General features: G+C 63.4%; 1 protein-coding gene across 1 annotated transcript in view; it reads right to left on the bottom strand.

Moving 5' to 3' along the window:
• Positions 1–14,507, bottom strand: part of PCNX2 (pecanex 2) — a 163,435-nt gene that overhangs the window by 62,704 nt on the left and 86,224 nt on the right. The window contains exons 20-21 of the mRNA XM_016163383.2: positions 10,319–10,460; positions 6,860–7,037 (exon numbers count right to left, since the gene is read on the bottom strand). Of these exons, the coding sequence (XP_016018869.2) occupies positions 6,860–7,037; positions 10,319–10,460 (320 nt within the window). The remainder of the gene's footprint in view (positions 1–6,859; positions 7,038–10,318; positions 10,461–14,507) is intronic.

A 14,507-nucleotide genomic window follows, 5' to 3' on the forward strand; every position in this document is an offset into this window, starting at 1 on the left:
CGGAAACGTGTTGTGAAGAGTTAAGTGAAAGAATGCGTGGAGTTTTTTAGCTTCGGACTCGGCGTACAAGTGCCCAGTAAATGTCGGTCGCTTCGCTTGCGGCGTGTTCCCAAAAGTGCTCATCGCACGTCTCTCTCGTCCACGTCCTCCACTGCAGCGCGCTCACGGGCGGCGGGCACCGGGTGCTACTCATAGCTACACACTTACCTTCCAGCACAGGGGTCCCCAGCTCCCGGGCTGCGGACCGGTACCGGTCCGTGGCCTGTTAGGAACCGGCTGCACAGCAGGAGGTGAGCGGCGGGCGAGCGAGCGAAGCTGCATCTGCATCTGCAGCCGCCCCCGGCGCCGGCACCACCGCCTCGGCCCCGCCTCAGAGCGTCAGGCGTTAGATGCGCATAGGACCCCGGTCCCTGGTGCCACAAAGGTTGGGGACCGCTGCTCTAGCAATGAGGGGTACAGGCGCACAGGGGGGCGTAAGTACAACGCTGTTTTCCAGAAGGGAAGACAACGAGTGAAACAAAGCCTCGGCGTTTCCTGGCTCGTCGAGGGCAGACACGCGGCTGATGCCTTCAGTGGCATCTCTCTTGTCACGTGCTTACTTTCAGTCACTCGCCTGATCTGTGCAAAGGCCACCGATTTTCCTGACGAGAGAGGCATTCGCCTGCTTTCTCCCTGGGTGTTTTAAACTTACTCGGCGGCATCTCAGTCTGGTCGGCAGCCCTTCTCCACCTGAGGCAGAAGCATCGCGGTTTGGCCTCTCGAAGCGCTTCACCAGCAGGTCGCTCAGGAAAGACAGTGTGGGACAGCCGGCGACCTCGCGGACCTCGGCCCAAGTGTGAGCTCCTGGCCGAGGACACACGCTCGGATTCCTGTAGGGACCTGAAGTCTCGCACAGAGGACGTCTCCCGTCTCACGACTGACTTGATCTGTGTTCTCGAAGCATCTCAAGGAGGGCTTGGGAGAGGGCTCCCGGCTGCTGAGTGATAAGGTCTTCAGAGCCCTCTGGGCGGGGTGTCGGGAGGTGTCCCCTCCCCTGGGCCCCTGAAGCCGCTCATGCAGTCTCACTTCCTGTCTCTGCTGGGACACAAGCATCCTGGCTTTTGGTCTTGCCAAGGCGCATGGCCGCCGTCCTGTGGGGAGGGACCATGACGCTGGCCGGGAGCAGCCTCCGTGGGGAGAGAAAGCCAAAGCCGGGGACTTTTAAAAACATGGGAGCCCATAAACACCTCGCTGACACATTAGCAGGGACATGTTGGTCTGCGCGGACCTTTGAACAACGGAACTAAACCCTCATGTCTGTTATAGTACACTTTGGCACGAGAACAGAGAAGGACGTGAAGAAAAAAGGGTGTGTGTGACTCTTTCACGGCAGGCTTGATGCCAAGTGGGGGGAACTGACCCCGCTTTGCAGGCAGAGGAGTGCGGGAGCCCCCGTCCCTTCCCAGGGGGCGACTCGCGGCCACCCGTGCGGTGAGCCCGCCTCGGGGAGCGTGGGCGCCTTGCCTGGGCGTGGAGGGCGGGAGGGTGACGTGCAGGGTGTCCTGGCGGGGCGGGCACGTCCCGCGGTTACGTGGCACCGTTCAGAGTGGAGTCACGGCTGTGGCCGTGTGTCAGGAGCTGGCCGGATGGATGCCCTGGCTCGTCACCACCGGGCAGTAAACCCGCGACTGGAAGCGGACCGTGGTCTTCCCCACTCGGTTCCGCAGGCGGAGCCTGGCTGACCACACAGCACAGGGCGCGCAGTCACTGCCTGGCGGCCATGGCCACAACCCAGCGGCCACAGTCACAGCCGGGCGGCCACGGGCATCGGGGCAGGTCCCCTGAGAGGGCGGATTGCGGGAGGGCACCCCCGGGCCCAGGCGACAGGGGCGGGCGTCCGTCTGCAGTGGGGGCCCTGGGTCCCACAGCAGGCGCCGGCGGAGCGGCGGGGACGGCGGCGGGCGCTGGTCAGCCTGTGGCCACCGCCAGGGATCCGCCCTGCCCTGCAGGCCTCGGGGGCCATGTCGGGGCTCTGAGCAGGGACGAGGCCGGGTCTGTGTTTGGGGGCCTCCGGCATCCGCTCCCACAAGCAGAGGGGGCGGGTGTCGCCTCCCTCGTCACAGTGAGAAGCTGCCAGACGGGGCGTGGGCGACTCTGCCGAACCCGTCGCAGAGGAGACGTCGCGTGCGACGCTTCCCGCGGCCCTCCCCGGCCTCCCTCCCCGACTCCCGGTCCTGGGTTCCGCGGGGACCCAGGCGTGGACGAGAAGCCCAGGCCTCCCTGACCCGGCCACTGCACCTCGTCCATAAGCCAACACGTGACACAGAGGGCGTCAGCGGGACGCGCCCCGGGGTTTCAGCTGAGACTCCAAGGAGAGGTGCTCCTCACGTCACGCCGCGGACTGCCGGCAACCCCAACCCGCTTCCGGGACGCGCCCCCGCCGCGTCCCCCCCCCCTGCGCCCCCGACGCCGCGTCCCCTCCCCGCGCCCCGCCGCGGCCCCTCCCTGCGCCCCCGACGCCGCGTCCCCTCCCCGCGCCCCGCCGCGTCCCCTCCCCTGCGCCCCGCCGCGTCCCCTCCCCTGCGCCCCCGACGCCGCATCCCCTCCCCTGCGCCCCGCCGCGTCCCCCTCCCTGCGCCCCCGACGCCGCGTCCCCTCCCTGCGCCCCGCCACGGCCCATCCCTGTGCCCCCGCCGCCGCGTCCCCTCCCTGCGCCCCCGCCGCGTCCCCTCCCTGCGCCCCGCGCGTCCCCTCCCCTGCGCCCCCGACGCCGCGGCCCCTCCCCGCGCCCCCGACGCCGCGGCCCCTCCCTGCGCCCCCGACGCCGCGTCCCCTCCCTGTGCCCCCGACGCCGCGGCCCCTCCCTGCGCCCCCGACGCCGCGGCCCCTCCCTGTGCCCCCGACGCCGCGTCCCCTCCCCTGCCTCCTCCTGGGCACCGCGGCCCCAGCTCCCGTGGCGAGCGGCCCGGATTACCACGGTCCTCCGTACCCGAGTTCCGGGACCCCGCGTGGCCTCCGCTTCCACCCCGGCCAGAGACAGTCCCAGAACGCGACTCCGATCCCGCGGCTCCTCCGCCAACGGCCTTCGCCTGGCGCGGAAACGAAGTCCGATCGCCGACCCGCCCGGCCCCGGCTGCCGCCGCTCTCCGTCCCGGGTCTTCGCACTCATCGACGGTTCCCAGAACACGCCGAACGCCCGCCTGGCCTGAGCCCGTGCACAGTCCGCTTCCCCCAGGCAGCCCCCTCGCCCGCCTCCCCCGACTCGCCCCCTCGGCCTCCAAAGCTGGGAGGCGGCTTCACGGTTTCCCTGGCAGGACCAGGCACCGTTCCCATGTGCCCTCTCGCGGTCCTCCGACGGGGCCGCCTCCCTTGTCATGCTTTGCTGAGCAGCAATGCCACAAGGCTCTGCCATTTTATAAGGGGGACCTTAGGCCAATTAACTCCGTTTCGGGGCCACAAAGCTTTTGCGAGGGTCAGGCCGGTCATGGTGCCGGTCAGCACCCAGCCCAGGGACAGCGCCCAACAGGGATCTGCTGTCCTTATCAGCAGTAATCTTTGTGCCTAGCATGTTGCCGGGCATGGACGGTATGCTCAATCAACGAGCGACTGCTTTTTTGAACAAAGTAGTTAAACAAAGACTCTGCAAAAGCCTGCAGTCCCTGAAAAGCAGTTCGGTTTCAATGCAAGACTTTCACCTGCAGACAGAAAACAGAGGAGAATGCCATTTGGAAGCTCCGGTTTCAGACAACTCAAACGCTAATTGCTGTGATCCGTAACACAGCGGTTCCTCACACAGCTTCGTGTAAAAACAGCCGCGCCCATTAATTTTAATTTGCTAAATGGTAGAAGTGCTAGCCGCCATGTCGAGCTAATGGCCTGCAGAATTCCATGCTCAGCGCATTCTGGAAACACTGGCAGAATGATCCTCCGGCAGGATTTTTTTCAAGCCCTGTTTCTACAACTAAAAATTACTAAAAATTCCAGAAAGGGGCGTTTTCCGAGAATATTATCAGGACCCGTGGGAGAGCGGACAGAACCTCTGTCACCCCTGTTCCCATGCGAACGGCCGGGCACCTTCGCCTGGGGCATGCCTCGTGCCCCGGAGACGTAGGACTCAGTCACGTTCATCGATTCTCCACCGAGGAGAATGGCTGACGGGGCAGGAGAGAGAGACAGAGACGAGCGGGGGAGGTGGGGGGCAGCTCTTTCTTCCCGGGCCTCGGCGCGCTTTGATCTCGCTCTGTAGACCCCCCCACGCATTCCCCCCCCCACTGCGCGTCCCTCCCCCATGTTCCTCACTCGCCCGTGAGTCCCTCACCAACCCCCCCTGCATCCCCCCCCGCGTGTCCCCCCTCCCCTTCCCCCCGCGCACCCCACCCCCGCGTGTCCCCCTCACCTCCCTCCCCCGTGCCCCTCCCCTTTCTGCCGTCAGGGCTGAAGGTTTACGGCCCCCCACGAACGAGTCTCAGAGACGCGTGTCCCTCTCCCCCAAGGGGACCGGACGCCCCTCCCGGCCCCTGTGCGAGGCGGCTGCCTGGCCGGCGACCCCGCCTTCCCGCCGAGCCTCGGTGATGGTGACGGCGCGGACCCCGGCGGGCCTCACCCCCGGGCCCCGCACGCCCCCCGGAGGCGCCGCGCAGGCCGCGGCTGGCGGACACGCGGGCGCGAGGAAGCGGGCGGGGCCTGGCGGGGCGTGGGGGGGGGGGCGCCCCCCCCCCCCCCCCCCCCCCCCCCCGCCCCCGCCGCTGCCGGCCCTGCCCTGCTTGTTGGTTTGTTTGTTTTGCTTTTAGCCTCGGCCACCGTCTCCGGCCTGACAGCCGGGGTTCGGGGTGCGCCCCGGGGCTCCCTCGGTCAGAGGGGGAGGGCGCGGCCGCGCGGTCCTGCCCGAGCCGCCGGGGGTCCTCGCTGGCGCTGCAGAGCGACGGCGGGAGTGAGAGCCGCAAGCCGGCGGCGCCCGCGGTGCTGCGGGTTCAGCTTCAGACCGCCTCCTGACGGGTCCCGTGGTCCGCGTGCTCACGGGCCGGCGAGGGGCATGAACAGCAGCTGCGCGTAAGCCCGGCCTTGCCCCCAGCAAGCCTGTCCCCTGACGCCACAGCTGGCCGCACACTTTCAGCAGTGGCCTCTCTCGCTGACCAGCAGGCAGCCGGGCGGGGACAGGTCATTGTGCTCCGGGGAGTGAAAGTCACTGTGCCTGCTGCAGACGCAGGCTCGCTGAGGAGGCCGTCACCGCTCCCGGGCACACCGCGCTCACCGGGCACGCTCATGTCACAGACTGGCACTGGAACGGAGGGTTCGGGGGGGACAAACGGCCACACGCCTTCACAAACTAAAAAGTGGGCGATGTCAGTTTTCCTACATATGATGGTGTTAAAAATCCTGCCCTGTATTTGGAAAATGCATTCTATTTACAAATTCCTTTTATAGTCATATTAACCAACCCTCTCAACAGCCAGGTAAGACTGGCGTCATTATTTCCGCGGTACGAGACGCCGACGTCCAGGATGGATGACAAATATCGGCCCGTGAAAACGTAATATGGCAGAGTCGCAAAGTCAAGCCTTCCCGGCACGCTTTGCATCTGAGGAGACCCCCCCACGAGCAGCAAAATTATTTAAGATAACCTCACAGATGTTTTAAAAAGCCTAAGATATAATTTTACATTAAATATCCGTGAGAGGTAACAAGAATTTATCCATCACGAAAGAAAATAGGGCATGGAAGCCTGCGATTTGAACCGTCAGAAAAATGCGATATGTGTGTCCAGACCGAACGGAACCCAGACAGACAGAGGACTTGTTCGTGAGTCAGGGAGCGAGGCCGGGGTCCTGGGAGCAGAGGCTGAACAGGGCGGGCTACGGAGTAAGAGTAAGGAGCAAGTGACAAGCGACACAAGCCGGGCGTGGACACCTGAAACGTCACCGTTCCCTCGGCGTCGTAACGGGAGACACGCGAGCCGTGATGAGGCGAGGCCGTCGCCCACGAGCTGTTGTGAGAACGTGAGTTTTGCATTTTTGTTGCCGAAAACAAGCAGAGAGAAAGCCAGCAGAAGGATAAGCAATAAAGAGAAGAACTACCGGAACCAATTCCGAAAGAGGGAAAAAAAATAAAGTTCAGGAGGGGGAAAAAAAAAACCCTTAAAATTTAAATATTAACCGAAAAGGGCAGTTGCAGGTTTAGTCCATCTCGGGCGGAAAGCTCGTGGCTGCTGTGTTAGACCGCGCAGTGGGGACACCGGTACGGCAGGAGTGGTGGCCCTCGGCTTCTTTGCCGAGAGTGGCTTAAAATTCCTTTTCCTTTCTGTTTACAAAGCCAGGCTCGGGGTGCTCGGAACACATTCGGGCGAGCACCCCGAGGGCTCGGTCTTCCCCACATTACACGTTCAATACCGCGCATGCATTTCCGGATGGCGCCCAGGATGGCGACCACCTGGAAGCTCGGCCCGTGACAAGCTAAGGGAAGGGACTTGTGCCAGGAGACCGGGCTCTCGGTAGCAGGTCTCAGATTTACCTCAAGGGGCGGATCACCAGCTACATTTAAAAAAAAAAAAAAAAAATGTCTGGTTGCTAATCTTTAATTCAGAGCATCTGAGAGCTGGGGAAGTTCTATAATGAGCTCGTTAGCAGAGACCCTCATAAAACTTCAAGCGACGTTAATGGCTAATTCATATTAATTAGTGACTTTTGGCAAATAACATGGCATATTTACGCTCTACGGGGAACAGTCCCAAAATGGCAGCAGAAGTGTAACACGCATGTGTGACTCAATTTAATTTTGTGCTGTAATTTTTTTTTTTTTAAGCAAAGGTTTAACACTCTTAAACCATGTGATGAGCAACGTCCCTTTTGAGCTTTGAAATGGAGCCCGTGGCCGATTCACTTGCCTTGCTGAGCAGAACGGACACCAGGAAGAAGTCCAGGAGGAGACCCTCCGAAACGCCTCTGCAGTCAAAGCGGAAGAAGAGCTCGGCGAAGCCCAGGTGCAGGAACTGGTGCGCAGGGCTGCAGAAGGTCGCCCGCAGCAGCTTCATGCTGGCCGCCGTCACCAGGAAGACGCGCCCGCTGTCGGGGGGAGAGGACGGGGGTCAGGGACGGCCGCGCGCTGCCCGCGCTCCCCGAGCGTGTGCCACACGGGGCCGGCTCCTCGGACGCGGGGGCGAACTGAGCCTCGGAGCTCGAGCTGCTCGTGGACGAGCTCACGGGGCCCGGCCAGCACTGGGGCTCGGGGACGAGGGACGGGCCCCTGAGCAAGGGCTCTGCCACCGGCGGAGGCTCCTCTCCGCCGCGCGCTCTCCACCGTCCCCGGCCTTCGGCGAGGACTCGGAGCTCCCCTGGAGCTTATCGAGGGACCAGTGCGGTGACAGGTTCCACGGGGAGCGAGGAGTCAGGGAGCACCGTCCCCGTGCGGTCTGCTCGGCGCGTGCCTCGAACGAGCAGAGCCTTAGCGAAGCGGTGACGTCACCGCGGCCAACACTGAACGTCGAGAGGAGGACCGCGTGGCGGCCCGACGGGGCTGGCTTTCGCGTGTGGCGTGCGGTGTCTGTCCGCACGCTGGCCGCCCCGGGGCACACGCCCCGGCCTCCCTCCCTCTCTGCCGGAACGCTGGCCCTGACGTCCTTCCCGCGCCAGAGGCCGCCGGGGCGGCCGGTCTGCCGGAGACCGCGCGGCCCAGCGCAGAGGCCGGGTGGTGTGGCCGAGCGCGGCCTGGGGGAGGGGACGTCCTTCTGCACCCGGGCTCTGAGCTGCTGGGCCAGATCCGCCCCCGGCTGTAGTTTCCTCTCTGGGGACTCGAAAGAACGGCGGGGTGGGACCTTTCCTGAGGACGGCTGCACTCGAGGGGGAGAGGTCTCCTTTTTCTAAATACCGACAACCGGGCTGCGCCTCAATCCCCCCGAGCTGGGGGGTGGGGTGGGGACCGGGGTGGGGGGCTCTGGACCCTTCCCGCCATTGTTACAATTTCAGCCCAAGATGAGGGCATTTGAGAGGCGCTTTCAAAGTCTTTGCACCTGTCAAGTGTGAAATTGTCACACTTTTGTCATCGAAAGGATCTAACACTGGCAATTCCATTTGCCTGTCTGACACTTACAGGCCCTCGGTCCTTTCCCGCTCTGCCCCAGATGCCCGGAGGGAGGGGTGCCCGAGGCCCTTCGGGGACACGGGCCCTGCCCACCTGCAGTCGGGGAGGGGAGGTCTGCCTGCGGCCTCGCATGAAACCCTCGGGGCTCCAGCCTGTCCCCTGCCTTCCTGGAGCAGTGGACGGCTAAGGCCCGCCGTGAGAACACAGAATCGAGCCTGACCGCGGATCGGCTGTCTCCGACAGTGGCCCAGGGTCCGGAGCCCCGGGGGACTGCCAGAGCCCTCGGAGGGACCCCGGCAGTGAGCGTCTGAAGTCGAGGGAGGGTTCAGTTTTCAGGGGACATGGGTGATTTTCTGGGTTGCTCAGGCCGCGTCTAGGTGAGGGTCGACTTGGAGCCGTCTGTCTCCTGTGACGACTGGGGAAGACCGGGCGACGAGGCCGCCGCGACAGGACGCTTCTCGCCGACGGTTCGAGGCGAAGCTTCTGCGGCGGCCTCGTCGGCGCACAGGGAGCCGCTTGCGGCAAAGCGCCCATTCGGATCCCGCTGGGACAGGCGCACACCTAGCGCGATACCGCGGTCTGCGCGCTCGGCCGCCGTCCGCCCTTCCACCGCTTACTAGGGCTTTGGGGTTGGAAGGTGACCAAGGACAGTGCCCGCTACCGCGGGGTCCCTATCTGACCGCCTGGTCCAGTGGCTCTCAGCGGAGGGGGCTCGGCGAGTTAGAAACTCTGGGTGAGGCCGACGCACACTCTCCCGCTGCCCCGGGTGAGAACCGCGGGGCCGGTGGAGTGCTGGAAATCTTGAGGGTTTTTTTAAGTCTTAAGGTGAATGCCTCAAGAACATAATGCATTACCAGCAGCTTTGGGCTCTGGGAAAGATAATTCTGTTGGTATCACCCGGGGGTGGGGACTGCCTGGCCGGACACAGGTAAGGTGCTACTTTCTGATTTTAGCATCTGGGGAAAAATCGCGGGCGTTGCAGAGCAATACGACTTCGAACTGGACTCGCTCCAAACTGCCTGGCTCCCGACCCTGGTGTCCGTCCTCTGCCTGCAGCCAGCCCGCGGGCTTGGCCCGGGGTCTCGTCCGGATGGCCGGTGGGGACAGCTTGCCGGCCCCTGGCTCGGTCCCCCGGCAGCACGGTGCCCTGTGGCTACCTTGGTTCCGACTGAGAGCCCTCAGTCCAGACACCGAGGCTCTGCCTTGTTCCGGGAGGTCATCGCGGGGTCAGCCGGGTCGTACCGTGTGCGCAACGCCCGTCGCGCGGGAAAGCACTGGACGCTGCGGACGTGGGGTCACCCCCCCGACTGGGCCCCACCCAGGCTGTGTGGGGCCCGCGGTGCTGTCATTGGCCCCCTTTATCCAGTGAGACTACTCTTCATCCCTGGACCCGAAGTCTGGGGTTTTAAGCCCCATAAGTCATGGACTTGCTGCCCTGGCCCTTGAACGCGGGTCTGGGCTTGCGGGCAGGTTCCAGGACCCTCCACGTGATGTCTGCCCCGTGCGACCTTCGGTCTCCGCTGGCTCGTTCGTGGCGACCAGTTACTCACTTGTCCTCACGTCACCGTGGAAGGCCCAGCAGCCGAACCCGCCTGCTCGGGACTGAACTCCAGGGCTGACCGGGGCACGTAGCGCTTGAGCAGTGTGACTAACAAGCAAACCTCCTATTCCCGTGACTTAATTTGACCAGAAACTTTCACCTTTTGTTGGAAAGACAACCCCACAAATTACCCAGGTAGATTTCCACTTGTAAATTCAGCGTTGATTTTAATCTGAGAAACCCGCAGCTCAGCTGCTTGTTGCTGACGCTTCGCAAAAATATGGGCGTCCGGATGGCATGAAGCCCCCGCGCCCCATCTTTTAAACTGTGACATTTCTCCTGATAAACACAGAGAGAACAGTGACAGTGATTAATTCACGAACTACCTAGAGCGCTTGCTAAGGGGGTGACGGGGGCACTTTGCCAAGCTCCGGGCATGACGGTGGGGACTCGGGGACACGCGGGTCCCGCGGGGCCCCCGCTGTCTTTTTGGGTTCACGGACGGGGCGCCTGCACGGCGGTTTTCCGATCTGCTGGCCTTCGCTCACGGCATCAGGCAGAGAACGTCCTCTGCGCCCAGTCGCCCCGCCGCGCCCGCCAGCCCTGGCCCGTTTACGGACGCGGTGACTACGGAGGGGCTTCCGCTGCCCGCATGGGGGAGAAGCCACCGGGGTCCGAGCACGGCGCGACCCCGACCACTGTGAGAAGAAACCCTCACACACTTACTGGGTCCTGCGTCGCTGGTAGTTGCTTATGGAAAACGCATCGATCGTGACGGCGTTCAGAATTATGGCTGGGTACAAGACATATTTTTCAAAACACTGAAGCCAAACGTAGAGTCTTTCAAACCACATCAAATGGGCGACATCTGAAAGAAACACAAAAACCGTTTTCCTCGAGACCACGTGATGATCGGCAACATCTCCCGTTGATTTCAAAGCGGCTGGTTCGGAGGTCGGGACGCCGGGCGCGACACCCCAACGTCCTCCCCGACGCTCAGAGCTGTGTGTCTGGGCGTTTCGTGAACGACGCGCACGGATATAGGCCGGTGCCCAAATTCCTCGAGTCAGGCGACGTTTCCAAAAACAGTTATTACCGGGACCGCTGTAACGCGGTCTCGTGACCTCGAGGCACCTCGGAGTAAGGGGAGGCAGCGAGGGTGAAGACCACGTCCCTGGCGGTTTGGAGTCACTTCACTCCTGAGGCTGGGGCGGGTTTCTGGGCTCTTTTCGCCCGCTTTTTGGTCTTTAAATCCACAAATTTCTGGGCAACATATGCAAATGAGGGCAAGCCGACCCCCAGGCCCCGGCACTAGGACTGTGTGGTCCATTCTGGGGAGCAAGCGCCGTGGAGGGCGAGGCGCGTGCCCGTGGGGCTCGGGGTCGGTCCGACCGCCCCAGGTTTGCACCCAGATGCTACCGGACACCGCGAGGGAGGTCCGCCCTCCTGAGCCTGGCCGCCCCTAGTGACCGCGAAGCATCAGGGGACCACCCCACCCCCCGCGCCCGAGACAGCCGAGTGAGGCTGGGGTGCCGCTCCGTCCACAGCAGGTCTCCACTCAAAGCGGGAGGCCACCCCGCCTAACTGCCGGCCTCACATTCTCCCCGGTTTACAGTAGCAACCCGAGCCCCGGCCCCTCGCCACGAGCGCCACCAAGGTCACGTCTGCCTCTCGCCCGCCCTGGGCCGGGCCCACAGCGCTGGGTCCCACTCTTCCTGACATCCGGGTTCAGCGGCCACTCCCTCGAGCCGCCGGTGGCCCCTTCCTGACGGCAGAGGGAGGCTCCGGGCTCTGCCCGGTGGGCGCCTCGCCCTCCGCCCAGCTCCTTCCGCGCTCCCTCTGCCCCCGTGCCCGGCGCACTCCTCGCAAAGGCCGGCAGAGCCGACGGCCCCGGCTCCTCGTCTCCTCCTTCCTTCTGAGACTCCCCGGGGTGTCGGTGGCTGCGCCAGCCAGACCGCATGGCGAGGCCGCACGCGGCCTCCTGGGCGCCGGATAACTGACCCTTCTCCGTCCCTCTCGCTGGGCCTTTGCGGGCCTCGACCGTCCCTGGTCCTGTCTCCGCCCTTAGCCTCCCTGCCCCCAGCTCCTGCCCTTGCTCTCCCCGCCCCCCAGCTCCTGCCCCCCAGCTCCTGCCCGCGCTCTCCCCGCCCCCAGCTCCTGCCCGCGCTCACGCGTCCACGTGACGCCCTGTGCCGCCTCCGCGGCCTCCTCCCCCCACCCCTGGGCACGGGCTCCCCTGGACCCCTTCGTCACGTTTCTCGTTTTCTTGAGCTGACGCCCTCGACGCCCATAACGTTCAGGTTCCCTGCCGCGCCGATGTCCGTCCTGGGCACGCAGGTTGAGAAGCACCCGCGAGGCCCCGACGGCTGTGCGGGCTCTGCCCCAGGGGACCCGCGCCGCGAGCCCGGAACGCCCACGTTGAGTTTGGCCTGACGGCCTCCGCGCCCTTTGCGCGACACCGTTTGTGAGACGCTCACGCGTTGGTGCGGCCGTCACCTCCGACCCCGCGGCGGGTGGTGATCCGTTACGCGCGTATCTGCCGATCTCGGCCCCTGCTTGGTCTCCGGCGTGCGTCGATGACGAAGAGGGCCACCGCGGGCGTCCGGTCCCTGTCCCTCGGCCGCGGGGACGCTCCCGCGGCGGTGGACACCCAGGTGCGGAGCCGCTGGGCCCTAGGTGCGCGTCCGGGACGCTCGGGAGAGGCGGCCGGTGTCCCAGCGAGCCGCTGTGCGGCTTTCACTCCCGCCGGCGTTTAAAGAGCCTTTGCTCGGGCCGCGTCCTGCCGAACGCTTTCTCGTTCCTCCGTCTCGGCCGCGCTGGCCGGCGGAGGGTGATGTCGTGTCACGGCTCGGCCCGCGTTTCCCTGACGATGAGCACAGGTGAGTCCCTTCCACGCGTCCCCGGGCCACGTGGCCGCACCCGGGTGGCGTGGCCGCAGCTGGGTGGCGTGGCCGCACCTGGGTGACGCGGCCGCAGCTGGGTGGCGTGGCCGCACCTGGGTGGCGTGGCCGCACCTGGGTGACGTGGCCGCACCCGGGTGACGTGGCCCCGCGGGTCTGCTGCGGGTCATGTGTCTTCTCGCTGACTTTTCGTCCTTCCTCCATCCTAGGTGAGTCTTTAGTCTGCTCTGTGCATTGGGAAAAGCGCCCAGTTCATGCTCCTGATAGTATTTTTGTAGAAAAGAAATACTTAATCCTAATGTTTCCAACTTTTCATTTTTTTCCCTTCCAGAGCTTTTTTGCGTCCTGTTTAAAAGACGGAGATGGATGGCCACGTCCTCCAACGTTTTCCTCCGGGACCTTCATTAGTTCGTTTTTCACGTTTAGTCTGCGAGCTCTCTGGAACTGATCATCGCATGCGACGAGGGGCTGAGACTGACGTCTCTTCCGTGCGCGTCTAACTGACCGTCGCCACTGGTGGAAAAGAACGTCTGTTTCCTCCCGCGCCGCAGTGGACGCCGCTGGCTGACACGCCTGTCACACACGTCGCACACGCCGGACGCCTTCCCAGGACGTCCTTCCACGCTGCCGGCCGCGGACCTGCTGATCTCATCACAGGCCCAAGCGCCCTGCGGCCCGGAGCCCCGCCCCGGCTCTCCCAGCACCTGTGGCCCTGGTGGCCGGGCGGGGTGTCCACCGCGTCCGCCCCAGCATCACCCCGCGGACGCCGTCTGAGCCGTCCACACGCGGTGCTGGCGGACAGGAGTCCGACTCGCGGTCGGCTGTGTTATCGTTTGTAAATTCTTTATAAACGACGCCCCCCTTCTCTGCCCGCTCCCGAGGGGACCCCGCCATGTGCCCACCCTCGGGCTCCACCGCACGTCCGGTGTGCGGCGTCCGCCAGGCCCTGAGCCCGGTGTCCTGTGTGCGTGACCTTTCGTTCCAAGGCACAACATGCCGTTCCTTTGCGCCCTCGCTGTGCACTGCGAATCCCACAATTACGGAACCTGTCGCACCACGGAGTGAGTGATCATTTACATACTTATCTTCCCGCTATACGCGAGTTTGTAGAGAGGCGGCGTTAGTGTTTCAAGCACCTAGCAGGATGCCCACCCAGAGGGAGAGTTCAGTAAACGTCACTTTGTTGCCCAGTAAACGTTACTTTGTTGCGCTATCATTTTTAGGGGCTGGGGAAACTCTGAAGGATGAAACGGCCGGAAGAGGGGCTGGAACACGCAGCCTGCTGGAACCGCTTTCATGATCACAAAACAAAAAGCGTTGTAACTCTGACGCGTTAAACCACATTTCTCGTTTCAGTCTCTCACAAAGGGCTGCCAGGTACAGCGAGGCTTCCGTCCACGCAAAATCACGTCTCCTGATTTCTCAATTTGTAAGAGATCAACGGGATCAGATCGAGGCCGTCCCACCAAATACAATGCGGCCGGCTCATAAAAACCCCTTTACAGAGTTCCGTCGACATCTGTCACCAGTTCAGAGAAACATGGCAACCCTGGCTAGATTCCTGCAAAAAATATGCAAATTAAGAAAAACATAAGCCGCCCTCATCCTGCTGTGCTGTTAGGAACATACGTGCGTGAGAAGAAGCGTGTGGGTGGCCAGCCATGCGGAAGAGCCTGGGCGCCCTGAGGACGGGGGCCGGGGGCCCCAGACTCTCAGGTGCTGGTCACATTTGCTTTTAGAAGGTGACGTGTTCCAGTGACGTAGGGACATAAGCCCTCTGCAGGGCCCGCTCAGGGTCCGGCAGCTCATGGAAGGGGGTTTGCCAGGAGAAGTTCAGTCTGTCCCTCCCAGAAACACATCCAGCAATGAATCTCAAACAATAAGAAAATCACTAGTAAACTCTGAATCCACCATCCATGCCTTTCCAAATATTTGAGAGTAAAAATTCTTATTCGGTGAGACTTTAATCCTCTGTGGCATATGGGGGTGGGGTGGGGTGCGCAGGTGTACGAAAC

The sequence above is a fragment of the Rousettus aegyptiacus genome, unplaced genomic scaffold (assembly GCF_014176215.1).
Source record: "Rousettus aegyptiacus isolate mRouAeg1 unplaced genomic scaffold, mRouAeg1.p scaffold_m13_p_18, whole genome shotgun sequence".
Lineage (NCBI taxonomy): Eukaryota > Metazoa > Chordata > Mammalia > Chiroptera > Pteropodidae > Rousettus > Rousettus aegyptiacus.